Below are 26886 nucleotides of genomic sequence, written 5' to 3'. Positions count from 1 at the left end.
AACCTCTTTTGTAATTGTTTTAAGCACTTGGACCAAGCTGGACCCAATTTTTAAACATTCATGTCCTCACTGTTCATTAAGATTCTTTGACCTTTTGACTCATCCAATTTTTTGGCTGCAAATCTTTATACTTATATCGGCCAAGTCCGGCATTTAAAAACATAGTTTGTGGTGGTTGGATTTATATAATTATGTAATACTGCGTCAGCGTGGCATACATTTGTAAATCAAATAAATAAATTACTTATATCCACTAAAATGATTTGGTTATTTGGTAAAGACATACGGTCGTGGGAGCTCTACTAATTTTAGTGCCTCTCCTCCCTAATTATTCGGTTGGTATATGATGTGTAACTGTAGGAATAACCAATTTTGTGTGTGTTTCTGTGCAAAATTTTGACATGATCACCAGTTAATTATAACCCTAAGTCTTGCAACAACATGCTAAGTAAAATAGTTACAATCCATCATACCTAATTGGTCTAATATATCATATCAAAGAAAAATTATTGATAAATACATGCGTATACTAATAACAAATCTCATGAATAAAGAACTTCTTTACATTTCATCATACTCATCTGTATGTTTTCTATATCTGGGATATGTTTCAATAACATAACATATTTCATGAATAAAAAACTTAATAAAATTTCAAATACTCATCTGTATATTTAGAATAGCACACAATCTGAAAAATCATGTCCGCATTTAGAATAGTCCTATAAAATGCTGTAAAAATAGAGATTCATGTTTTCCATCAAATTAAATATATCGATATCAAAAAAGTGATTATAACCTACATAAACACTCCAATACAACCTTTATATGAAATATTATGAGCACCATAACCTTATATAATTAATGCACCATTATAATAATAAAAAAATGATTCTCCTAGATTTTTCCTTAACGGAAAAATAGATGGACAAAGACTAGAGAGTGAGCGACAATAATCACAAACTTCTTTAGTTGTCCTTGTTCCCACCAGGTCAAGCCATTGACAGCCTGATTCTGTTATTCTCTTTTTCACTCAGTTTTTTTTTTTTAAATAAAATTTAAAATAGAAAGAAAACAGACAATAATACAGTCCAAGTCCATGGATCTTATCACTGCTCCCGAATTTATATGATTTCGATATAATTGTCTTAGAATATTTGTCTTCATCTATCCGATATTGATTTATTTATCTCGAATAGTTATCCTGTAAATTCTCGTCCTTTCCCGACATTACATTTGTGCGCTAAGCAAATTAAAACTCTAACAAAAACAAGTTACAGTCTGGATATAACTTTTAAACTATTTATCACGCATATTAATTATATATGTACGAAGTACGAACCAGTCACAAACGTTCACGAGAATATATAAATGTATGCTTATATTAATCCATATGCACGTCTTGTTTAGCTTCTAATTAGTTTAGAATGTTGTTATAATGTCATTGATGTTATATATTTTTACCAATGAACTAGTATCGGATCCGCCCTATAGCGCGGAAAAATATATAATTTGTAACATAATAAAAAATTTAATATATATTCGTAAAAATAACTTTTTTCAAAGTTATAAAGATTGTATTCGTCAAATTACACACTCATAATGTATGTTACATACTAACCTAAGTAACCCAAAGTAAGTAGATTGTATTACAGGTCTATTCTTAAATAAATAATAATACAAAATATGATAATGTCGAGCTAAAATTTTTTACACATTTTGACATATTGAAAATTACATATATATCTTCAAAAATGAATTGATTAATTACTCCAATAATTGTTATAGGCAAAATAGACCTATATGTCGATTTTAAGATGTTCTGATCCATTGAAAAATTACATATATATATATATATATCTTTAAAAATGAATTTGATTAAGTACTCCAACAATATATCAATGATGGAGAAATCGATCAATGATTTGTCATAAAATAAAGAGAAAATATATTTAGAAATACTATATATTAAAAGAATTAATGTAAATAAATATTTTAAAAAAAATATTTGTGAAAAGGAACACATTTATCGTTGAATATAGGACGGCTAGTTTGAATACAAATTTTGTTTGGATAAAATTACTCTACAATTAAACATAGGATTTATATATTCAATTAAATATTAATAATATTTCGATTTGATGTTTCAAACAAATACAACATTAGGAATACATTGAATTGAAGGAGTGGCTAGTTTTATTTAAATTGAGAAAGAAATTGTTAGATTGACAAAATTGTCAAGGTCTATAGACAAAAGCAACTTTGAAGTTCTAAATCCTAATTTGAAACTAAACAATAAACATTGACCTATTTCGATGATTTGACCGTTAAATAAAGAAATGAAACTTGTAAAAGTGAAAAAGGAAGGTGTAAATTTTCCATCAGCGACGTCAATTTGAAACCAGTAAAGAAAAAAAGTTATTCAATAAAAGACAAAACAGTCAAACTATTTATATGGTCTTGTTATGATCTATTTTGGTTAGAGAGATTAGATAGGCTTTGATGTAACACAAGTAAGTGGGAGCTGTCTCGTGTGGGTCCTGATTTCGTTCCCAGTCTTTCGCACTTTGGTTTGACCAAAATTTTTTAATTATAAATTATATACAACACACGATTCAGTATTTTATTTAAATTTCGTCGTATAAATATGGTAGATAATAATAAATTTGGGTGGTTGTGGTTACTGTATACAACCGGTGGTATAGTTGTAGATTATATCTATACTAGTATTTTTGCAGCAGTTTTTGCTCAAAAATGTTTTTTGGAAATTTTTTACATTGAGTGCTATTTAATGTTTATATTCATAGCCAGACAAGTTTAGTTAACTTTCTCTACTATCCTTATAACCAAACACAATAAAAATATTATAAATATTAATATATATAATGTTCTATAATTAATATAGATATTTAGAAGATTTATTCCAGATTTTTTAAAAAATATTCTCCTATCATCTCTTTTTGATTTTAAAATTTAAATGTAGTGAATCATCATATAATACATAAAGTTAATAAAAAGTTGTATTTTTCTTGCATATATTGTGATTTGAATATTTAAAAACAAACATATATTACTCAATTAATATAAAAATGTTTGTTCAACATACATATATAGTAAATTACAAAATTTTAAGAAGTTTATAATTTATAATTGATATATCTAAACTTAGTAAAAAGTTTAAAATTATAAATATTTAAACATATTAAATTTTCAAAATTACACAAACGAGTTATATTACATAACGGATTATATAACATTACACGATTGAATTGATAATACTAAAAAATAAACTATCAGTAATATGATATTTCGATATGGATTAAGTCCTCATTTTAATGTTTTAACAACACCAATATATAATATGTCTAATCAAACTGATTTAACTAAGATTGTAGTAAACAAAAATTATTGTGTGATATACCACGGTTTATATATTAAATTACTAAAACTAACAAAAAAGTATATTAGCAAAATTAGTATTAAAATAATACATTAACAAAAAAAAATAAAAACAACTTATCCCGCGGTGTACCGCGGGTCATAATCTAGTTAGTATAATTTTGTTAACGAATAATTAAGATACTAAAACATAGTATATACTACTATAACTGATTTCCTTTTTTGTAATATACACTTGTAAGATTAGATATTTTCTTCCAACAGAAAAAAAAAGTAAGCCCCATTTTGTACATCCAAAAAAAAAAACTTGCTGACTTTTAAAACCATGCGTATGAAAGAAAATATTAAAACTTGGGACCTTTCGGGGCTATAAAAATGGAATAAGTGCCATTAGTGTTAAATGACGAACGAATCGAACAAAATAGTACAAGTGATTATGACCTAAACCTCAACCAAATGCAAACAGTCTATATCCAACATCTCTACTAGGCCTAAAATATTAATGAAACCTAGCAAAAACTTAGACTATATTTCATATACACCCTCTTCTTAATATTCCTTCTGTTTTATGAATACTTTTTTTTTTCATGAATCACACATTGCAAATATTAAAAAAAAACAAAGATGCTTGATTTAACTCAATTTGATTATTTTCTCAAAACGAATGGAATTTTTTTACATTAATCATTTTTTAAAAACCAACTATTTTTTCTTTTGTCAACCAAACATTAATTTAAAAGAGAACTCCAAAGTTGATAGCCCAAACCGGAGAAAAATAGTTTACAAAAGAAGTTGCTGAAATTAACGTTTTTGATGAGTGAGCAAGACAGTCAACCCGGACATTAGAATTGGGCGGAATCCTCAAAAGCATCAACGAAGGAAAGGAGGAGCGAACTAAACTGATTTTATGAAACCAAAATACTCCTATTGAGGTTAATTCAAAAATTTAGCCAAAAGAACTAATAACGAACAAACAAAATTATAAAAGCCACACGTGTGGCGCATAGCCTGCGCAGATAAGGTCCTTCTCCTTCGTCTTCCTTCCTTCTTCTCTCTCAGTTCCAAAATTCCTCAAAGCTCAGAAAAAAAAAATTAATATGCCGGGTAATTTAGAGCCGTTGGATCTCGGAATCCAAATACCATACCATTTCAGATGCCCAATCTCACTCGACCTAATGTCCGATCCCGTTACCATCTCCACAGGTCAAACCTACGACCGCACCAGCATCGACTCATGGATCGCTATGGGCAACACCACTTGCCCCGTCACACGCGTCTCTCTCTCCGACTTCACTCTCATCCCTAACCACACTCTCCGCCGTCTCATCCAAGAATGGTGCGTCGCTAACCGCTCCAACGGCGTTGAACGGATCCCTACTCCTAAACAACCTGCGGATCCTATCTCCGTTAGGTCTCTACTCAGCCAAGCTTCCGCAATTACCGGAACTCACGTCTCTGTTCGCTCCCGCGCCGCCGCGATTCGTCGTTTGAGAGGATTGGCTAGAGATAGCGAGAAGAATCGCGTTTTGATCGCTGCTCATAACGCCAGGGAGGTTTTGGTCAGGATTCTGTTCGCCGATGTCGAAACGACGTCGTCTTCGTCGGAGCTTGTTTCTGAGTCGCTCGCTCTCTTGGTTGTATTGCATATGACGGAGACGGAGTGTGAGGCTGTAGCTTCGGATCCGGGTCGGGTCGGGTTTTTGACTCGGTTGTTGTTTGATTCCTCGATTGAAATTAGGGTTAACGCCGCGGCGTTGGTTGAGATGGTGTTGACCGGATCCAAATCGACGGATCTGAAATTGGTGATTTCCGGATCCGATTCGATTTTCGAAGGCGTTCTCGATCTTCTCAGGAATCCGATTTCGTCGCGGCGAGCTTTGAAGATCGGAATCAAGGCCATCTTCGCGCTCTGCCTCGTGAAACAGACGAGACATCTCGCGATCTCCGCCGGAGCTCCGGGGATTTTGATCGACCGTCTCGCCGCGGATTTCGACAGGTGCGATACGGAGAGAGGTTTAGCGACGGTGGAGCTGCTCTGCCGGTTACCGGAAGGATGCGCGGCGTTTGGCGAGCACGCTTTGACGGTGCCGCTTATGGTGAAGACGATACTGAGGGTTTCGGATAGAGCGACGGAGTACGCGGCGGGAGCGTTGTTGGCTTTGTGTACGGCGGAGGAAAGGTGTAGAGATGAGGCTGCGGCGGCGGGGTTGGTGACGCAGTTGTTGCTTCTGGTGCAGAGTGATTGTACGGAGAGAGCGAAGAGGAAAGCTCAGATGCTTTTGAAGCTTCTCAGAGACTCTTGGCCTGACGATTCTTCTACCGTTAACTCCGACGATTTTGGTCGTACTGAAGTGGCGCCGTTTTGAATTTTTTTTTTTTTTTTTTACCTTTTGTTTAACACGTTATTAATTCTTTGTTAGAAATTTTAGTGTAGTCTTAATTATGTAATTAATTTTTTAAAACCAAAAAAAAGGAATCAATAGTCTTTTTGCCTAATTATTACTTAGCTTTTTTTTAATTTTTCTTCTGGTTTAAGTTTATTAACTTTATAAAAATTGTGAGCCAAAACATGTATGTAGGTATGTTTATGTTTATAATTGGGAAAGTTGTTAAAATGCATAACGGAAGCAGCTGTAAATCGTCGTCCAGTATGGTTAATTAAGAGGAATCAATTTTATCTTGTAAGTATCTTTAGTTTCAAGTTATTTATTTGTTTAGTATGCTAAAGGTAGATGAATGACTTGTTTTTGAAGCAGTTGATTCGTAAATCTACTATCAGCCGGTAGGTATGCATTATATTTATATTTTTTTTTCTCATTGATGCACACTTATAAGGTATGTATGCAAAATTGCAAATGCAATGCAATTTTGGTTATGATTTAAATTTCAATACATTTACAATATTTTTAACATTATACATTAGTTTGCTTTCATTTATGATTTCCAAAACATTGATGTTGATTTATAATTCTCATTGTGATCCTAGGCTTAAGTTTGTTGCAAAACCAAATATATATTAAATTTGTTTTATTGGTTGGTTCAGGGCTAGCCCTATGAACAAAATAATAATCAGTACATTATACAGTAAAACCTCTATAAATTAATAAGGTCGGGATCACGATATTTTATTAATTTATAGAGGTTTTAATTTATCGATAAATTAATAAAATATTAATTTATGAAAAGATATTTATTTTCATAGTTTTGAATATTTTCGATTAAAAATAAGATATTTTTGTTATAATTCACATTTTTACATTTCTTAATTTATAATTTTTGGCTATCGTAATATGATTGATGTCAATTGTTTACTAGATTATCAAAGTGAAAATGATAAATGTTTAAAAGTTCATAGTTAAGAAGAAATTGTTGTTACTATTCTTCATGAAGAAGTTAAAGAAGATATTACAGTATCTTTATAACCAATTACACGTAAAACTATCGCGTATAAGATGCTCTATAATTTTTGGATACAATTTGAGAAAACAACACAAAAAGTTTTTGATGCAATGAGAAAAATTATAGAAAAGTTCCAACAAGAATGCAAATTCAAGAATAGGCAAACAACAATAGAACCATATTTCACTAAATTTTCTTAGATATATATATATATATAGTTTATATTATTATTAATTTATGATATTGATAGGACTATATTTTTACATAGGATTTCAAAAAAAGTATTATCTTATCATTTTATCGAATTATGTCATTTTTTACACCACACCAACTGGGGACTAGAAAAAATTATTAATTTATAGCGAATATTAATTTAAAGAGTATTAATTTATAGAGGTTTTACTGTAAAATAGCAGAGCTTAAGGGTCTGACTGATTTAAACGCAGCGTTTGCGGTTGCCGTTGTGAGAGACTGCTGAAACGGGTGTTTGCAATTTCAAGCGTTATTAAACGTTTTGAATGACTGTTTTAACGTTTTAAAATCGATGTTGACTATAAAATGAAAAAAATTGGATTAGATGATCCAATATGAAACCCATACCCCATAAGCTATGAGTTTATTAGCTCTTTAAATTTGTGTCAACAATCAAAAGTGATAATTATTAATTAACAACTACAACCAAATTTTCAAACTTAAAATCAATTATCATTGTAATTACAATGATCAATGTTCATTATATATTATGTAAGGTCTTTTCAAAACTTCAGATGTGAAATCTTTATAGCATCTCCCATTTGTCGAGAAGAGAAATTTAAAATCATATTTCAGTAATATAATTAAATTTCAAATTAAAATAAAATTTAACCACTAATAAAGAAACAAATGTTTGATGATTCACATAAAAAGCTTATCAAATGAGAACTATTTTTTTCTCCTGTTTTTATTGCCATTTTTTTAAATATTATTTTTTATGTCACTTTTCAAAAACACTCTCTTATACTGTTCATTTTCAAAAAAAAAATCTTTTAATATATAAAATCACTAAATTCTATACTCTAAACCCTAAATATTAAATCTTACTCCTTTAAAACTATACCCTAAATATAAAATAGAGAATTCAAAACTTAATTGTGTAAATAAAAAAATATTGTAATTGTTTAAAAGAGGACAAAAACAAAATTTGTCTAAAATAAATAGTATTTTTTGAAAAGGAGAATTTTTAACAATTCTCCTTTTTTTAATGGTCAAATTTAACCGATAAACCATTTATAAAGATGTTCTTACATGAGGTAAAAAAAAAGAAAAAGATGTTCTTACATATCTCCAAATTGATGGTTTTTATTGGTCTATCTTGAATAAAATCTCATGTAGGACCAACAATAAAATTTTAATTTGTAAAATGGCCATAGATTTTTACTTCAAGGAAGATATTTGGGTTCATTCACCTCTTTTATTTAAACCAATCTAATAATGCCACATCATATTAAATTAAATAGATATTAATAAATAATATAAAAAATCCGATATATAATCTCGTTTAATTATAAAATATAAACTTTAATTCTCTTTTATAAACTAAAACCAATATATAATTTCATTTAGTTATAAAATCTAAACTGTAATTCTCATTTGTCAACCAAAACTAACATGTATAATCTATTTTAATTGTAAAATCTAAAATCTACTTCTCATTTGTCAATTCAAATCAACATATAATTTTGTTTAATTATAAAATCTAAACCCTAACCCCCTCCTCCATTTAATTAATAAACCGAAACCTTTTTTTGTCAATCAACTTGCATTAGATTAAACTAAACCTTTTCGGTTGGTACACCCGAACCCAGTTTAGCTGGTAAATCCGATACAATTGGTATAGTGACAAGAGGGTTTAAACGCAAAGACATTACAAGGGGAGATAGAGTTTTTTGCAATCTCTTCTGCTCGTTGATTTCTCTCAGAGGGACGAAGGTGAAGAAGATTCTTTAAAACTAGATGCTAACAAGAGGATATCATGTAGAATCCCGTGAATCTCCTTCAGATGGAGTTCCAAATTTATCGCTTTGATAAATTGTTGTGAACCAGAGGTGAATAGAAGAATCTGATAACCTAGATTGGAGGCGTGTTGAAGTGCAAGGTACATTGCTATTGCTTCCGCCGTAAGCGGGGATCTGATGTGACGTGAGTTTGCATGTCCTATTCTTTAAGTGTTTGAGAGGGTATCGATGAAGATCCAGCCAAAACTAGCATCTCTAGAGTCTTATTTCCATGCAGCATCCGTAAAACATCTCATCGTGTCTGATCCCCATTCAGGTCTTTGGTGGTACGAAATAGCGTGCAATCTAGGGTTTTTTGAGGTTTGGCTTAAGTACCATTCTCGGGTTTGGGTGATGGCCTGGGTCACCGCTTCCACTGGGTTGATAGATTTCTGTTCAAAAAAGAGCTTATTGCAGCTAGTCCACATCATCCACAAAATCCAGGGACCAAGGGCACAATCAGCCTTTCCAGCGGGCGGTAAACATATAAGTTTTCAAGATATCTCAATTCCTATTCTTATACTTTGTACACCGGATGAATCGATCTGGTTTTTGAAAGGCGTATGATCCCAAATTTGTTTGGTAAATGTGCAGTGAAAAAACAAGTGGTCTGGTCTCCTCCTGACCACATAAAGGACAAACAACAGATGGATTAATTCCTCTGCTTCTCAGATTCTCACCTGTTACAGGAAAAATTTAATCTTTGGTAAACAATGTTGCTTCCATATCTCTTTTTCCCAATTAAACCTTTTGTTTGATCTTCACGGTGTGGTTATTTTTCTGGTTTCATACGCATCGCTTGATAACCTGATTTTGCTATGTATTCTCCATTTTTTATGAGTAACAACAAGTGGCGATCCTCTGCTCCATGTTTGCTAGGACGGATGGACATAATATCCTTTTCATGTTCTGGGAGTAGGCTTCTAACTTTCTCGGTGTTCCAGTTCAAATTTGAGGGGCATATTAGGTCTACTACTGTAGAATTTTGGGAGGCTTCTAAAGGTGGACCCATTGGGACAGTAGGTGAGGAGAGGATAACCAAGGATCATACCATATTCGGGTAGATGCTTCTGAGCCAATTGCTTTGCCTAGGTGAGTTTTGATCAAGTCTCTACCAATGCATATTCCTCTTCATCTGTTGAAGGCTAAAGAAGGTAAAGTGCAGTTCAGGAAAGGAGTGTCGCGACAATAATTTCCTAGTAGGACTCTAGCCAGTAAGCTGATTGGGTGGGTTAGGATGCGCTAGCTCACCTTGGCTAGTAGTGCATCATTAAATTTGGGTATATCTCTGAAACCTAGCCCCCTATCTTTCTTTACATATGTCATTTTTGACCAAGCTATCCAACACATCTTTTTGTTTTCCTCAGAATCATCCCACTGGAAGCGAGTGAGGTGGGATTGGATTCACTTACAAAGTGAGCCTAGTAACTTGAAGCAAGACATGGCATATACAGGCATAGAAGCAAGCACTGGCTTTAGCATTGTGGTCTTCCCAACAGAGGACAATGGCCTATTAGACCAGATTTTTGAGTGCTGCTTTATCCTGTCAACTATGTTGTTAAACATATCTTGTTTTTCCGACCAAATAGCTCAGGTAAACCTAGATATTTTCCAAGTCCGCCTACTTGTCTCAATATTAAAACTTGCATCACTACAGTCCGTGTGGGCTCATAAGTCTTAGTGACTGCCGATTTACTCTTATTAATCATTTGTCCAGAGGCTCTCTCATATGTTTGGAGGATGGTCTTTAGCTCAATGCAACTTTGTTTATTTGATCTGCATAATAGAATTGTATCATCTGCAAAGAGAAGATGATTGACTGTGGGGCTGGTTTTTGAGACTCTGATTCCAGGTAATCGTTTGCCATGTTGAGCTTTGTTACATAGTCTAGAATGTACTTCAATGCATAAAATGAAACATAAGGCGAAAAAGGATCGCCTTGTCTAACTCCTCTCTGGGGTTTGACTTTTCCTTGTGCAAAAATATTAAGGAGGTATGAGTAAGAGACCATTGTTATATAGCGCATGATCCACTTTATCCAAGTTTGGTGAAAATCCATTCTTTCCATAACCAATCTGATGAACTCCCACTCAATCCGTTCATAGGCCTTACTCATGTCAGTCTTGAAAGCCATGTAGCATCACACATTTGCTCCAGAAGTCGTAGCCCTTTTGGGGACAAACGCGGATTGGTTTTCTGAAATTACACTATGTAAAACAGATTGTAGTCTATTTGCTATCAACTTGGATATGATCTTGTAGAATACTATGCAAAGAGAAATAGGACGGTAATCAGCCATTTTCAGGGGAATTAGGATCTTATGTATCAGCTTAACATGATTTTCATTAATGTTGGTAGGGAGATTACTAGAGAGAAATAAGTTATGTACTTCCAAGACGATGTTTGCTCCCACCTTGTCCCAATTGGATTAGAAGAAGCTAGCTGAAAAACCATCTGGCCATGGTTCCTTTTCAGCATGGATATAGAAGCAGACGTTCTTTATTTCTTTTGGTATTGGGATATCGATGAGTGATTGGTTTGTTTCAAGAGTAACACAAGGCTCAATTGCTTCCAAGATAATAGATGCTCAGTCACCATCCTCCCAGGTGAACAGCTTTTAAAAATAGTCAGTGATGACGGTAAGTATCTAATCTTCTTTGTGTGATGATACCCCATTATCATCTTCAATTACTGAGAATTTGTTGGTTGCTTGTCTTCCTCTAGTTATAGCATGGAAGTAGCCTGATTTTTTTATCTCCTAGTGTTAATCACAACTGTATGCTTCTCAGTTTCAAGAACTCATCCTCGGCTATACGCTTTCAACAGGTTCATATTGATGGTGGAGATTAATTCAGAGTTCGGAGACTGGCTAGACACTGCTTCTTCTAGTTGTTGATGATACATTTCTATCTCCTTCTGGCTGTGTTGGTGTTTTGCTCTAGACCAAGTAATGATTTCTCTTCTACAGAGAGAGAGTTTATCATGTACCGCTTCATTCTCATCAAAAGCCCAACATTAGTTACAAGTTTCTTGACTTTCACATTCTCTTTTAATATTCTATCATACCTAAAGAGCCCTTTCTTTTATTTCTTTTTGATAGGTCGAGACAGAGGAGAGGTCTACGATCAGATCCTTTAAACCGTAAGTACTCATTTCAACTATGTTGATTAGCCCTGGGCATTCGATTTTTCGGTTTAATCGGGTCAGTTTATTCGATTTTCTAAAATTTCAATTATCTAAAAATCATGCCAAATGAAACCAAATTTTTATTCGGTTCAGTTTATTTGGTAATCGGTTTATTTGGTTCGGTTATCTGATTTAAAATCTATTCTGTATCAAACCGAGTTGTAAAATTTTTGGTAAATATGAACTACAATTATGTAGGAACGATTAAACCGATGAAAAGGAATAAAGTTAGATCAGATCTATCTATAGTGAGCAAATTCGAGATTCAAACATAAAATATTAGGATTTTAGAGCTTTAATACGATTGGGGGATTAGGTGGAAAAATTAGGCGAAAGTAAGTAGAAAATATGAAAAGGTGAAGTTTTCATAATGTAAAGAATTGAGAATCGAAAAGGAAAAGAGATTTGTTCGCATTTAATTTTCAGATTTGGGAGAGGTAGAAGAAGAAGAAACGGTTGGGAGAAGCAAGAGTGGAAAGGAAAACATATAAAAGTAGGGTTTTCTTATTTTATTAAATATATCTTGTGGGCTGTAAACATATTTAGGTTTGGCCTAAATATATTTTCTATTCTATAAGCCCAAAAAGCCTAAATTATTTTAAACGCAACTACCCTAGTGTTTTGTTTACTTTTTTCTCTAGTCCATCGTCTTTCTTCAGCATATCCATGGCAGATCTTCAACTCATCCTCGTTTCTGCAGCTTAACCATGGAAAATCTTCGATGATAGATGATGACTAGAAGAGAACCGAAGAACCGTTCGTTTATGGCTTGTCGAACCAAACCGAAATCTTTAAAAAATTTTGCCAATCGGTTTACACTTCTTCTCAAATTCGGCATTGATAACCAAAACGCCCAGGCTTAATGTGGATATTCCTCCGCCCATATGCTATTAGACATTGCTCTGTCAAGTCGACAATACATAATATGATCATGTATCTTACCTCTCCATGAGAAGAAATTACCAGAGTGTCTTAGGTCGTATAAGTTGCACTCCATCATGAAGGAGCGTATATCTACAAAGGTGCCTTCAAGCCTCTTCGAGCCCCCTTTTTTTCTGAGGCATCAATGATGTCGTTAAAATCTCTTGTCATGAACCAACCAGACTCTCTGGTAAGTCCAAGCACAGTAAGTTCTGTCCACACCGCTTTTCTTTTAGTTTGGTCTGGTTTCCCGTACACAAAGGTTGAGAAGAAAGTTTTTCCCTCTACTGTAATATGTGAGTCAATGTAATCTTTGCAGGAGGATAAGATGGTAACCTCCATATGTTGCTTCCATAGGAGAGGAAGACCTCCTCTCCCTTGGCTGTGAGGAGTGAATAAGGAGTGGGAAAGGTAATTCATCCATTCAAGCGAAGAAAGAACACTCTCATCTTTATTTTTGGTCTCCATGAGGAACAAGATACCAGGTGAGATAATGGAGCCTATCTCACACAACAGCCGGTCTGTTGTCGGATTCTCCAACCCACAACAGTTTCGGCTCATTACTTTAAAAAAAAAAGGATTTGGTGGATTTTCAAAATCCATATTTTTTTTAGTTATGGCCAGTATTATGGTACTCAAAAGCGGAGAAGGTTTTACATTTTGTTGCGTGTCTTTTCCTTTGCCAGCATGTTTTCGATTGGAGCTAGCTAAGTTCCGCTTTTATGTGCTCCATTTCTTTGAGTTTGAGTTTTCTTTGGAAATCCGAAGTCTCCTCTAACACACCATCACAGTCTCACTGGACTTTCATCAAAAGAATCTTCTTCCGCCGAAGTTCTTTGATCTGCCTCTCGAGTACCCTCACCGGTCTTGCCTCAAGAGTCATGTTGGGCTGAAGATCTTCAGAAATCTTAGCCAACCACTCGTCATCCTTGTGAAGACACTTCCTCAGCATCAACACATGGAAGACTTTGTGGAACGAATACATAACCTCATGCAACTTTAGCCTGTATGCAACCGGTCCCACCCGCTCCACAATCCTGAAAGGACCCATGTACCTCAAACTCAACTTAGTCTCTGTCAATGACCTGTTCGGATCCTGCAACATGGCCATCTTGAGGTACACTCTGTCTTCCACCTGAAACTCAATGACCTTTCTCCTCTGATCAGCATAACTCTTCTCCCGATCCTAAGCCTCCCTCCTGTTCAGCTTGAGCACCCGAATCTTCTCCGAGGTCTCCTGAACAAAACTCACATCCAATATGCTCCTCTCCCCCACCTGAGTCCAACATAAAGGTGTGCGACATGGTCTCCCATACAATGCCTCATAAGAAGCCATACCAATACTCGCCTGATAACTATTATTTTATGCAAACTCTACCAGGTTCAGATGATCAGCCCAGTGACCACCCCAATCCAGCACACACATTCTCAACAAATCCTCCATAGTCTGAATTGTCCTCTCTGACTGCTCATCTGTCTGAGGATGGTATGATGTACTCATATGCACCTTAGTGCCCAACTCTGTCTGAAATGCCCTTCAGAATGCTGAAGTGAAAATTGGAATCCCTTTTTGACACTATGATCATTGGCACACCATGTAACCTCACAATCTCCCTCACATACTTCTTAGCCAAGACTGTTGTCCCATCAGTCTTCTTAATGTTCAGAAAATATGCAGACTTGGTTAGACGATCCACAATCACCCAGATGGCATCCATAGTTCCGTGACACAGGCAATTGAACAACGAAGTCCATCGTGATCATATCTCATTTCCACTCTAGAATGGGTAAACTCTGTAACAGGCCTCCAGGCACCTGATGCTTAGCCTTCCCTAGCTGGCAAGTATCACACCTCGAAACCCAACTACCGACATCCCTCTTCATCCCTACCTAGTGATAATACTGCTTGAGGTCACGATACATCTTGGTCGCTCCAGGATGAACAAATAAGTTGCTCGAATGAGCCTCTCTCAGAATCTCCTGCCTCAGGCCCTCATCCTTGGGGACACACAAACCCAACCATGCACCAAGATAGTCCCATTAGCAGAGACCTGATACTCTGAACCCTCAACCTTAGAGGCATTCACCAGCCCCTCATCACTCTCCTGAGCTTACTGCACTCTACTCAGAAGGTCTGCTTTGTCAACTGCCTCCAGTCCCAATGGCTCTTGTGAAATCGCACATAACCTCAAGTTACTAATCTCATTCACCAAAGACTCCATATCCTGCTCCTGAGCAAAAGCCGCACGTTTCCTGCTCAGAGCATTTGCTACCAAGTTAGCTTTACCGGGGTGGTAAGCTATATCTAGATCATAATCTGCCACCAACTCCATCCACCGCCTCTGTCTCAAATTCAGCTCAGGCTGAATGAAGATATACTTCAGGCTCTTATGATTTGTGTACACCTGTACCTTTCCCCCATAAAGATAAGATCTCCAAATCTTCAGAGCAAAAACCACATCTGCCATCTCCAAGTCATGGGTAGGGTAGTTGTCATAATGCATCCGCAACTGCCGTAAAGCATAGGAAATAACCTGCCTCTCCTGCATCAGCACACACTCCAAACAAATTCTGGAAGCATCAGTATACACCACATATGGCTTATCCTGCTCCGGCAAGACCAATACTGGTGTACTCGTCAATATCTGCTTCAGGCTCTCAAAAGCCGACCACACAAAGGAAACATCCTTCCCTGTCAGCTTAGTCGTCGGCTGTTCCATACTCGCAAAACCCCGCACAAACGTCCTGTAGTACCCTGCCAACCCAAGAAAACCCCTGATCTTTATGGCGTTCTACGGTCTTAGCCAATCCCTAATGGCCTGAATCTTCTCTGGATCCAAAGAAAATCCTGCTGCAAAAACAACATAACCCAAGAAACCCATCTCCCTCTGCCAGAAACTGCACTTGCTCAGCTTAGCGAAAAGCTTCGGCTCCTGCAGCTTCTTCAGAACTGCTCTCAGATGGATCACATGCTCCTCAAGACTCTTGGAATACACCAGGATGTCATCGATGAAGATGATGATAAACTCATCCAGAAACTCTTGGAATATGTTGTTCATTAACCTCATAAACGCAGCTGGCGCGTTAGTCAACCCAAACGGCATCACCACAAACTCATAATGTCTATACCTCGTCCTAAATGCTGTCTTCTTCACATCGCCTCATCTATCGGAATCTGATGAAAACCCGACGCTAGATCTATCTTAGAGAACCAAGTAGTACCTCTCAACTACAACAACTCATCGATTCTGGGAAGAGGGTACTTATTCTTCACAGTGACCCGGTTCAGACCCATCTAGTTAATACACAAGCAGAAACTCCGGTCCTTCTTCTTAACGAATAACACCAGCGCTCCCCACGGTGATACACTGGGACGAATGAATCCCTTGTTCAATAGATCCTCCAACTGCTTCTTCAGCTTTGCCATCTATGCTGGAGTCATCCTGTAAGGTGCCTTAGACAATGGCGTAGTCCCTAGTTCCAACTCAATCGTGAAGGGATAAGACCGAGATAGTGGTAACCCCTACAACGAGTAAAAAACATCCTCAAACTCACCAACCACAGGGATCTCATCCACACCAACCTGTCCTACAGACTCCGACATCAATATTATGGCTAAATATGCCTCCTGACCCTTCCTGATCATTTTCTCTGCCTGCACAGCTGAGATAACCAGACTCCCCGAGGTTGGCCTCACTCCCTCATAAAACCAACTCTTCGCCCCAGGCCTCTCAAACACAACTCTACCCCAATGGCAATCCAGATGTACTCTATATCGATGCAACCAATCCATGCCCAGTATCACGTCATACAACTCCACTAGACTGATAACCAGATCTGCCGGCATCGACTCTTCAGCCACCTATATATCTACGTCTCTAGCCCATCCATAGACCGGGATAATGCCGCCTCCAACAACCTTAACAGTCCTGAACCGCTCTCTGGGATCTCCATAAATGTTGCCCCTCTCGGCACACTCTAGGGTAATGAAGCAATGAGTAACTCCGGAGTCGAATAACACATGAGATGGAAAACCTCCCACCAATAAGGTCCCTACACAAACCTTATGCACTAAGAAACCTAACATTCATCACATAGAAACATAAAATCCAAAAATGACAGAAACCACAAAGACAAGTTTAGAAATTATACTCGTGATCGCGTTAGCACTGGTTCCTCCTATCTCCACTGTCGTGTACACACGCGGTGCCACTGGAAAATGCAACATTGTCTGTCCTGCCTGCTGTAGTCATGTTGGCACTGCCGCCACAGCCATCAGATGTAGCTTACGACACGACGATCTGAGATGCACCGCCTCTCTGCAGTGGTAACACACTCGTCATTGGCGGTGCTGGATGGTTGCTCCTTTGTGGATAACTCGCCACCCTGTGCTCCAAACTCCCACACCCAAAGCATCTGATACTAGGATTATTGTGTGTCTATCCTAGGAGGTTCAATTAACCTTATGTAGTTGTAGTACTTAAGTAGTCAATCCAATTGGGATGATGCTAGTCACTCAAGATGCAATCAAGATTTCACAAGTCAAGCCAATTCAAAGAGAGTGTTTTTATTTAACAATCCTAGAATGATCAGAATGCAAAACGAAAATGTCTTCTAGAACTAGAAACGGGAATGTATGACAAGAAGCGAAAATGAATGAAAATAGAAACGAGTCTAAGCATGAACTAAACAACAAGAATCGAAACAGTCTCAGGAATGCAATAAAAATCAGAAGAAAGAAGTCCTAAGGATGGGGGTAATTGATGTTGGTGGAGTATCCTAGTCTACAGAGTGTTTAACATGCCATAAATAATTATCCCTAAACAATGAACATCACTTCTTAGCTAATCCAATCTCTTGACAGAGGCTACTCAAACTCAACCACTTCTAAACCTAGCTCTCGCTAGAGAAACATGATCAAGCATGGCATGAAAAACAAGTTCATTCACGTCAACAAACATCCTAGACAACTAATCTCTTAGGCTAGGAACGTAAGTCTCTGGCACTAGTTGGTCTGACATTTCATCAAACACCTTTTGGGTGTGGAAATATCTAAGACCTAGTTCCAATTGATCAGAGAGAAACTAGTATTTCTAACTCTAGTCCAGAAGGGATCATACAAATTAAAGCTTAAACACCCTACATCCTAAGATCCTCAACCTAATCTATCGCATCCTCAAGAACTACCACACTACTCAGATCCGAAAATCATCATCAAGGATGCAAACCCAGAAAATATTGAAACAAGCATTCTTAGATAGGTAAAAATGAGATGAACAACTTGTAAAAGAAATCAAATGCAAATACTCAATAAACTCCAAGATGTCGGATTACAAAGTCTGAGAACGTATATGGTGGCTAGGTAAAACCTTAAGGAAAAACAATACGAGATTAAAGATGTCTTCAGCCAAGACTTAACAAAATGTATTTATAGTAAAAACATGTAAATCCCTAAAACTTAAAACGACAAGGTGAAGAGTCGGTTTGGGAATCTCCTAGAGCGTGTAAGACGGAACGTCTTCCTGACATGTGCGAATGAGTCGGTGTGCATCCAGTGGCTCGAATCAGATGGCTCGAGTGAGGTCGACTGGGTGGAGTGGAGGGGTGTTAGCTCGAACCAAAGTGGTGTTGGCTCGATCCAGAGTGGTTTTGGCTCGAGCTAGGTGTATACGCATCCACTAAAACGACGATAACTCTTGAACCACACCTCTGATTGGCTTGAAATAAACGGTGTTGGAAAGATGACTCAATCCCCTACAACTTTGGTGAAGACGTCGAAAGCTAAATCCCACTCGACTGGAACGGCTCGAACGGGGTGGCTCGTTCGAGCGGATGAGACTGGCTCGAGAGAGGGGCTCGATCGGGGTTGTGAAATTGGCTCGAGAGACGGTTCTGGGAGTGTTGTACAGCGGATGGGTCGAGTGATGCGTTCCCAAATGTCTCCTAGATACCTGAAATATTCCGAAATGCACAATGTATGCAAGGATGATGCAAGAACTACCTAGACATGCAAAGTGTATAGAAAAGACTAGAAAATGATGCAAACCAATGAGTTATCCTAGCTAAATGCATGATAAATATATGATAGGGAGAGACAAAATATAGACATATCAACTCCCCCAAACTTAGTCTTTGCTTGCCCTCAAGCAAACGATCAACAACAAAGTATGGAAGAGAGGTGTTAAGATGGGGTCTCAGAACCTAAAACATGCTGAATAGAGTAGTTAAAATCAAGGTCCTTGTTCTTAGTTCTATAGTGCATGGTGAAGGGACTTTATTTAAAAACTTTGTTGAAACGATTCTGATCTTTAATCTACACATGCAATCCTATCAATCATTTCCTTTAACATTCATTAACAGAGAACCGTGAATCAAGCTAAACAATGTCATCGAACTCATTTGGCTAGGGTGAAAGGTCAAGGACGAAGTGGTTTTATCAATACAGAATAAGGTTCTCTCACGAAAAGGAGTTGAGCTTAAAAGAAGGCTAAAGGTTGAAACCAACTGATACATACAAGAGCAGTGCCCTATCTACCCAAAGGTCCACAAGAAAACTCAGCCCTAGCATTCTAACCCAGAAGTTGGTCCTATCTCTACCCTTCATCAGCAACATCATCTCAAACTCTTTACACTTAGTCTTAGAAGGAGTCCATTTCTTTTCATTCTGCCTGAATCCATACCCAATACCCAAAATCGAGTTCTCACCTAGTCCTACTAGTCCGGATAACGCGAACTAGAACTACACAGGATCCTACTCTTGTCGGTTAGAACCCAACACTTTCTAACAAGCTCAATACGGAAAAGGTCTGACACTCAAAAATACAATTGGCTTGAAAGAACGGTTGGTTAAGGGTGTGGGGAACTGTTCCAAAAATGGGAATCAATTACTTGGATTGACAAGGGTGGTAAAAATGTGAAAGACAATCCAAGTATGTATATTGTATCCATGAGTTCAACTTCAATGCATAACAAGATAATTGCAAGTCAGGATTAGGTTCAGATAGATAGGGAATGACGTCAATTCAAAACATGCTTTAATCAAGACTAGAATGCAATTTCGAAAATTTAAAACCTGTTTCAGTCTTACATTTCAAGTTCAATCAACAAGCATCAAAGAACTAATAACAATGACCTTGATTCTATCCTATTGAATTCAGCATGCAACCAAGGTTACAATCATCATCAACTCCTATGCTAAATGCAACAACCCTGTATGAATAACACTAGACTCAATCCTAATATGCAAGTGCAAACTATATGAACACTCTGTTTTTGTGAAAGTTTTCGATTTTTTTTCATTTTTTTTTTTGGTTTTTCTATGCAAAAATAGATGGATGCAAACTCAAACATGATATGATGAAAAAATTGAAATAAGAATCACAAAACACAACATCAGATACATTATCTCAAACCCTCCCCCAAACTTAAATTATACAGTCTCCTGTGTAAGAAAATTTTGCAGGAGGATTTAAGAATCACAACAGAAGCAATGCATAAATGAAATGGTATATACAAAGGGAAGGTAGGAGTACCTCAGTAGTAGAAGAAGGAGTCGGTGCTCGCCCAAGGAGGAGCGTGATACTGACTTTGTACCTCGCCTTGTTTTGGATCCGCAGGAGTGACCTCAACTGCTTGAGTGAGTTCGCCGAACAGGTGGTGTGAAACAAACTAAGATATGCCAACCGGTTGAGTCAAAAAACGGCGTCTCGAGTCGAAGGGAGGTTTGGTCGAGTTGTGCAACTTCGAGTGATCTCTCGTCGGTCGAGTGGAAACTGGTCGAGTTGTGTCGTGTGTGAGTGGCTTGAGCGAGAACTATGGGGGTGGCTCAAGCATGACAGCGTAGTGGTTTGATGGTAGCAGATGGAGACGGCTCGAGTGAATAAGTCCGGACAAGGTCGAGTGGGCGTTGTTGACTTTAGTGAAGCAGGTGGCGACGAGAACACGTTGATCGAGTGGAGCAGTGGTCGGCTCGATTGAGGGAGTTCGGATGTGGCTCGAGAGAGGCAGTTGGACTGTGTCAGCGTGAGTGGCTCGAGAGAGTGGGTTCGGCGGTTGTTGAGTCGTCTGGTTGAGAACGCACGGCGGTGGTTAAACTCTCTAGGTCGAGTCGAAGCGCCTTCTTTTGACTGATACTTTCACTTTTCCTTTTCTGATGCTAATACTCCTTTCTGCAGAATCCTGAACACCAGAAAACTAAAAACAAAAATTAAAAACACAAAGATCCTAAATAATATTTACAGTGATACCTTTGGGACTTCCTCCCAAGTGAGCTTGTTTAAAGTCCCTAGCTTGACTTTTCAGCTTTTTATGCCTTTTGGGGTTCATTGAGGAGCACGGAAGACTCCTCTGGTCGGACTTGATCAGCTAAATATTTTTTTGACTCTCTGACCATTTACAGTGAATTCACTACCATCCTTGTTCAGAAGAGTTATGGCTCCGAATGGTAGACTTTTCTTAACTTCAAAAGGTCTAGACCACCTAGACTTAAGCTTTCCACGAAATAACTTAAGTTTGGAGTTGAAAAGCAGAACCTGATCTCCCGCCTTGATCTCCTTGACAACAATTTTCTAATCATGAAAATTCTTGGTTCTCTCTTTGTAAATCTTTGAGCTCTCATAAGCATCAAGTCTGATTTCTTCCAATTCTTGTAGGTCGAGAGTCCTCTTGGCCTGAGCTGTATCAATATCCAAGTTCAGCAACTTGATAGCCCAGAGCGCCTTGTACTTAACCTCAACAGGGAGGTGACATGCTTTACCATAGACCAACTGAAATGGTGTTCTGCCTATTGGCGTCTTGAACGCTGTTCTGTACGCCTGGAGAGTCTCGTCCAGCTTGACAGACCAATCTTTCTTCGAAACCCCAACAATTCTTGACAAGATCCCCTTGATTTGCTTATTCGAAACTTCAACATGTCCGCTAGTCTGAGGGTGATACACAGTAAATACCTTGTGCTAGACCCCATACTTTCTCAGCATACTCTCAAACACCTTGTTGACGAAGTGAGTTCCACCATCACTGATCACCGCTCTGGGTATCCCATACCTTGGAAAAATTATACTTTTGAACAGCTTCAGAACAACTTTGTGATCATTGGTAGGACTGGCAATGGCTTCGACCCACTTAGACACATAATCAACTGCCACTAGAATATAGACATTGCCATTTGATGGGGGGGTTGAAAGGACCCATGAAGTCTATACCCCAAACATCAAATATCTCTACTTCCATGATCGGATTTTAGGGCATCTCGTTCCTCCTTGTGATGTTGCCCATCCTCTGACAAGCATCACACTTGGTGGTGAAACTGTGATCGTCCTTGAACAAGGTTGGCCACCAGAGACCCGCTTGAAGAACCTTCTGAGCTGTCTTGAATGTGGCGAAGTGACCTCAATAGGTGGAACCGTGACAGTGTTCAAGCACTCCTTGCACTTCCCCTTCTGCTATGAATCTTCTGAGCAGACCATCAGAACCACTTTTGTACAGATAGGGCTCATCCCAGAAGTAGTGGTTGACCTCCCTGAAAAACTTTTTCTTCCTGTAGGGATCCATGTCATCAGGAACTTCTCCACAAACCATGTAATTCACGACATCTGCATACCATGGTGCAGTCTCAGAAGTGATCGCCATGCATCTGATTCTAAGGTTGTTTAATTCTGTGTCATGCATCTGCTCACAAACCTAGGCGACCAGAATTTGTTCCTCAGGCATTGAATCATCTATGGGAACAACATCTTCAATCCTCATTCTTGACAGATGGTCCGCAACACCATTTTCTATGCCTTTCTTGTAAACAATCTCCATGTCAAACTCCTGAAGAATCAGAATCCATCTCAAAAGTCTTGGTTTGGTATCCTTCTTCAGGTAGATGTGTTTCAGAGCAGCACTATCGGTATACACTATGACCTTCGAACCCACAAGATAACTCTTGAATTTTTTGAATGCAAACACAACTGCTAGGAGTTCCTTCTCTGTGGTAGCGTACCTTCCTTGAGTCTCGTCCAAGGTGCGACTTGCGTAGTAGATGACATGAAGCTTCCTGTCAATTCGCTGTCCTAGAACTGCTCGAACCGCGAAGTCTGAAGCATCACACATAATCTCAAACGGATGATCCCAATTCGGAGCTTGTACTATGGGTGCCGAAACCAAGGCCTCCTTGATCTTTTTGAAAGCTTCTAGACATGCTGCAACGAATTCGAACTCAACCTCCTTGCACATCAACCTTGTTAATGGTCTTGCAATTTTTGAGAAGTCCTTGATGAATCTTCTGTAAAATCCAGCATGTCCCAGAAAACTTTTGATGTCCTTCACTGTCTTTGGCGGTTGAAGCTGAACCATGACCTCAATCTTAGCTTTGTCAACCTCAATTCCTTTCTCAGAAATCTTGTTTCCTAGAACGATCCCTTCTTCAACCATGAAGTGGCACTTCTCCCAGTTCAGCACCAGGTTCATCTCCTCACATCGCGTCAATACCCTGCACAGATTTAACAAACATGAGGTGAAAGTGGAACCGTATACAGAGAAGTTGTCCATAAACACTTCCACTGACTCCTCAATATAATCTGAGAAAATTGATGTCATGCACTTTTGAAAGGTGGGAGGAGCATTGCATAAACCAAATGGCATACGTCTGTAGGCAAAAGTGCCATAAGGATAAGTAAAGGTTGTCTTTTCCTGATCATTTGGGTGGATAGGGATTTGGAAGAATCCACTATACCCATCAAGGAAACAGTAGTAGGGATGACTAGCTAATCTTTCCAACATTTGATCAATAAAAGGTAGAGGAAAATGATCCTTCCTAGATACAGCATTCAACTTCCTATAATCAATGCACATCCTATGTCCTGTGATGGTCCTAGTTGGGATTAACTCATTTTTTTCGTTTTTGATTACAGTTATTCCTCCCTTATTAGGTACACAATGCACTGGAGATACCCAAGTACTATCAGAGATAGGATAGATAACTCCAACATCAAGCAGTTTTAGGATTTCTTTCTTCACTACGTCTTTCAGATTAGGGTTTAATCTTCTTTGGGGTTCAATACTAGCATAAGATTCATTTTCAAGATTGATCTTATGCATGCAAATACTAGGTGAGATTCCATTGATATCATCTAAGGAATAACCTATAGCCTTTCTATACTTCTTAAGCTCAGTCACTAGCATCCCCAATTCATCATCACTCAACCTAGAATTCACTATGACTGGATATGTCGAATTGGTTCCCAGAAAAACGTACCTGAGTTCAGAAGGGAGAGTTTTTAGTTCTACCTTTGGAGCTTTCAGTTCTGACCAGTCATCAGCGTGGGAGTCAAGAGCGGTCACGGTCGAGTGGAAGGGGTACAGATTGAGCGGTGGCTTGATCGAGTGGGAGATTTTACGTTCTGAACTCTCTGTCTCAATTACACATACCTCCTCTGCGTCAGATAGCTGTTCGAACTCCTCTTGTCCATCTGTTTCTCTGTGGGAGTCTAGCAGATTCTTGTAACAAGTGGTCTCTTCATGCAGGAACCCTTCTTTCCCATCCTTGGTTAAAACAGTTTTGAGATGATCCTCCTCAGCTAATTCCTCCAACAACTCATCTGCCAACTGATCCATCTCTTCAATGTAGAAGATTTGTCCTCCTAGTGTTGGCTTCTTCAAAGTATCCTTGATGTCAAACTTCATGATGAAGTCGTCGCCCAGATTGAGATCAATCTTGCCATTTCTGACATCAATGATAGCTCCAGCAGTCGCCAGGAACGGTCTTCCTAAGATCAGAGGATCTTTCGGTTCTTCATCCATCTCCAGAACCACGAAGTCGGTTGGCACTTCCACGTCTCTAATCCTGACAGATAAGTCTTCTAGAATACCATGTGGAATTTTAATGTTTTATCTGCAAGGATGAGGGAGATGTCACAACCCTTAAACCTTGTACAACCCAATCTCTTGGCCACAGAGAGTGGCATCAGATTAACTGAAGCGCCAAGATCACATAGACACCTATCAAAAGACATAGGTCCAATGGAGCAAGGTAGAGTGAATGATCCAGGATCTTTGAGCTTCTTCGGTACAACCTTCTTCTGGATGATTGCACTGCACTCAAGACTTTGTACCACCATGCCTTTAACTTCTTTTGATCTCTCCATCACTAAATCCTTGAGGAATTTCTGGTAGTGAGGGACAAGTGCGAATGCATCCAACAATGGCATCCTCAACTCAATCTCCTTGACTTGTTTTTTGAACAAGGCTTTGTACTTCTCAGTAAGCTGCTTCTTAAACCTCATTGGAAATGGTAGAGGAGGCTTGTATGGTGGAGGGATGAATCTCAGAGGTTTGTCATTAGAAACAACCTGTTCCTTAACAGCTTCAGGTTCGGACTGCTTCACTGGTTCAACCAGATCCTTGACTGCTTCAACTGGGTTCTCCATCAGAGCTTCATCCCGAACAAAACCTTCCCCATCTAATTCCTCACTGTTTGTAGTGACGTCTGGAACTCCCTGCCTGGGAGGCAATGTTTTCCCACTTCTCAGCGTAATTGCGTTTGCAAACTCCTTGGGGTTCTGAACAGCCTTCCCTGGAAATTGGCCAGGCTTTGGTGCAGAAGTAGAAGCAGATTGGCCTTCCATATACCTTATCTTCGAATTCAAAGCTTCAAATTTAACGTTCAGATCATTGTAGGAACATTCCATCCTCTGACTAAGATCAGCAAACTTCTTAGCAGTATCCATAGAACCGCTTGCTTGACCCTGAAGAAGTTGTTGCATCATTTGCTTCATTTCTTGATCTGGGGCTGGAGTAGGCTGAACTGGTTGAGGGCGGAATCCTGGCGATGGTCCTGAGGGAGCTTGGTAACCTTGCTGGAATTGTTGTTTGGGAACGAATCCCGGATTGTAAGGCACAAAAGATTTGTGTTGACCTTGTTGTTGTTGTTGAGGCGGGTACACCTGATCTTGTGGATTGGCAACATGGTTACTTCGATAAGACAAATTGGGGTTTGCCTTGTATTGGTTGTAACCTTTGTTGTACCCTCCCCGATTCTGGACATAGCTGATCTCCGCAGTCTGCTCACCCTCCCCATCTGGAACTTGGAAAGAGTCATCCTTAGATACGAAGTGGACACTCCTCTGCTGGCTTAGCAAGATACGGTCAAGCTTCTCATTGACATTCTTGAGGTCCTTCTTGTATTTCTCCTTGGACCCAGCGTCGCCGCGAACTGTGCGGTCATAGTCCTCATTGTAGCTGCCATCAGACTGGGCGAGATTCTCAACCAGTTGTCATCCTTCATCAACGTCTTTGTTCAGGGAGTTACCGTTAGAAGCAGTGTCAAGCAGCATGCGAATTTTGGGAAGTACACCATGGTATATAGTGCTTAGCAGTGACTCGTTGCTGAAACCATGGTGTGGACACTGGCTGTGGTAACCCTTGAAACGCTCCCACGCTTCACAGAATGATTCTGAGCTCTTCTGAGTAAAGCTAGAAATGTCATTTCTGAGACGTGCTGTTCTGGAGTTGGAGAAGAACTTGGCCAAAAATGCTTTCTTGCAACCATCCCAAGTGGTGATTGATCCCTTGGGAAGATTTTTCTCCCATTGATGAACTTTGTCTCCCAGGGAAAATGGGAAGAGGCGCAACTTGTAACCATCCTCACTCACGCCGTTGATCTTGGTGAGACTGCACAGACGGTCAAACTCGTCCAAATGGTCTAGTGGATCCTCCATAGGCAACCCATGAAACTTGTTTCCCTGGATCATGGAGATCAGACTGCCTTTTATTTTGAAGTTGTTGTTCTCCACGGCCAGAGGGACGATACTAGCACGCTGAGTATGAGTATTCGGTGCATCCCCAGCACCAATGTTTTGTGGTCTCAGATTTGGTTCATTCTGTTGTTCCATATTGACTGGTGCGGGATGATCATTGAGTTGACGAGCTTGTCATGGTTGTTGTAACCGATTGATGTTGTCGATAAAAA

The 26886-nt window shown here is 38.6% G+C and overlaps 1 protein-coding gene across 1 annotated transcript; it reads left to right on the top strand.

Annotated features, from left to right (window-relative positions):
* On the top strand, positions 4184-5895 carry LOC104742510 (U-box domain-containing protein 26). The gene has a single exon (XM_010463524.2). The coding sequence runs from the start codon at positions 4497-4499 to the stop codon at positions 5763-5765; it is 1269 nt and encodes a 422-aa protein (XP_010461826.1). The 5' UTR covers positions 4184-4496; the 3' UTR covers positions 5766-5895.

Source organism: Camelina sativa, chromosome 14 (assembly GCF_000633955.1).
Source record: "Camelina sativa cultivar DH55 chromosome 14, Cs, whole genome shotgun sequence".
In the NCBI taxonomy this organism is placed as follows: Eukaryota; Viridiplantae; Streptophyta; class Magnoliopsida; order Brassicales; family Brassicaceae; genus Camelina; species Camelina sativa.
The sequence above is the reverse complement of the archived record's forward strand: the minus strand, read 5'-3'. Positions and strand labels throughout refer to the sequence as shown.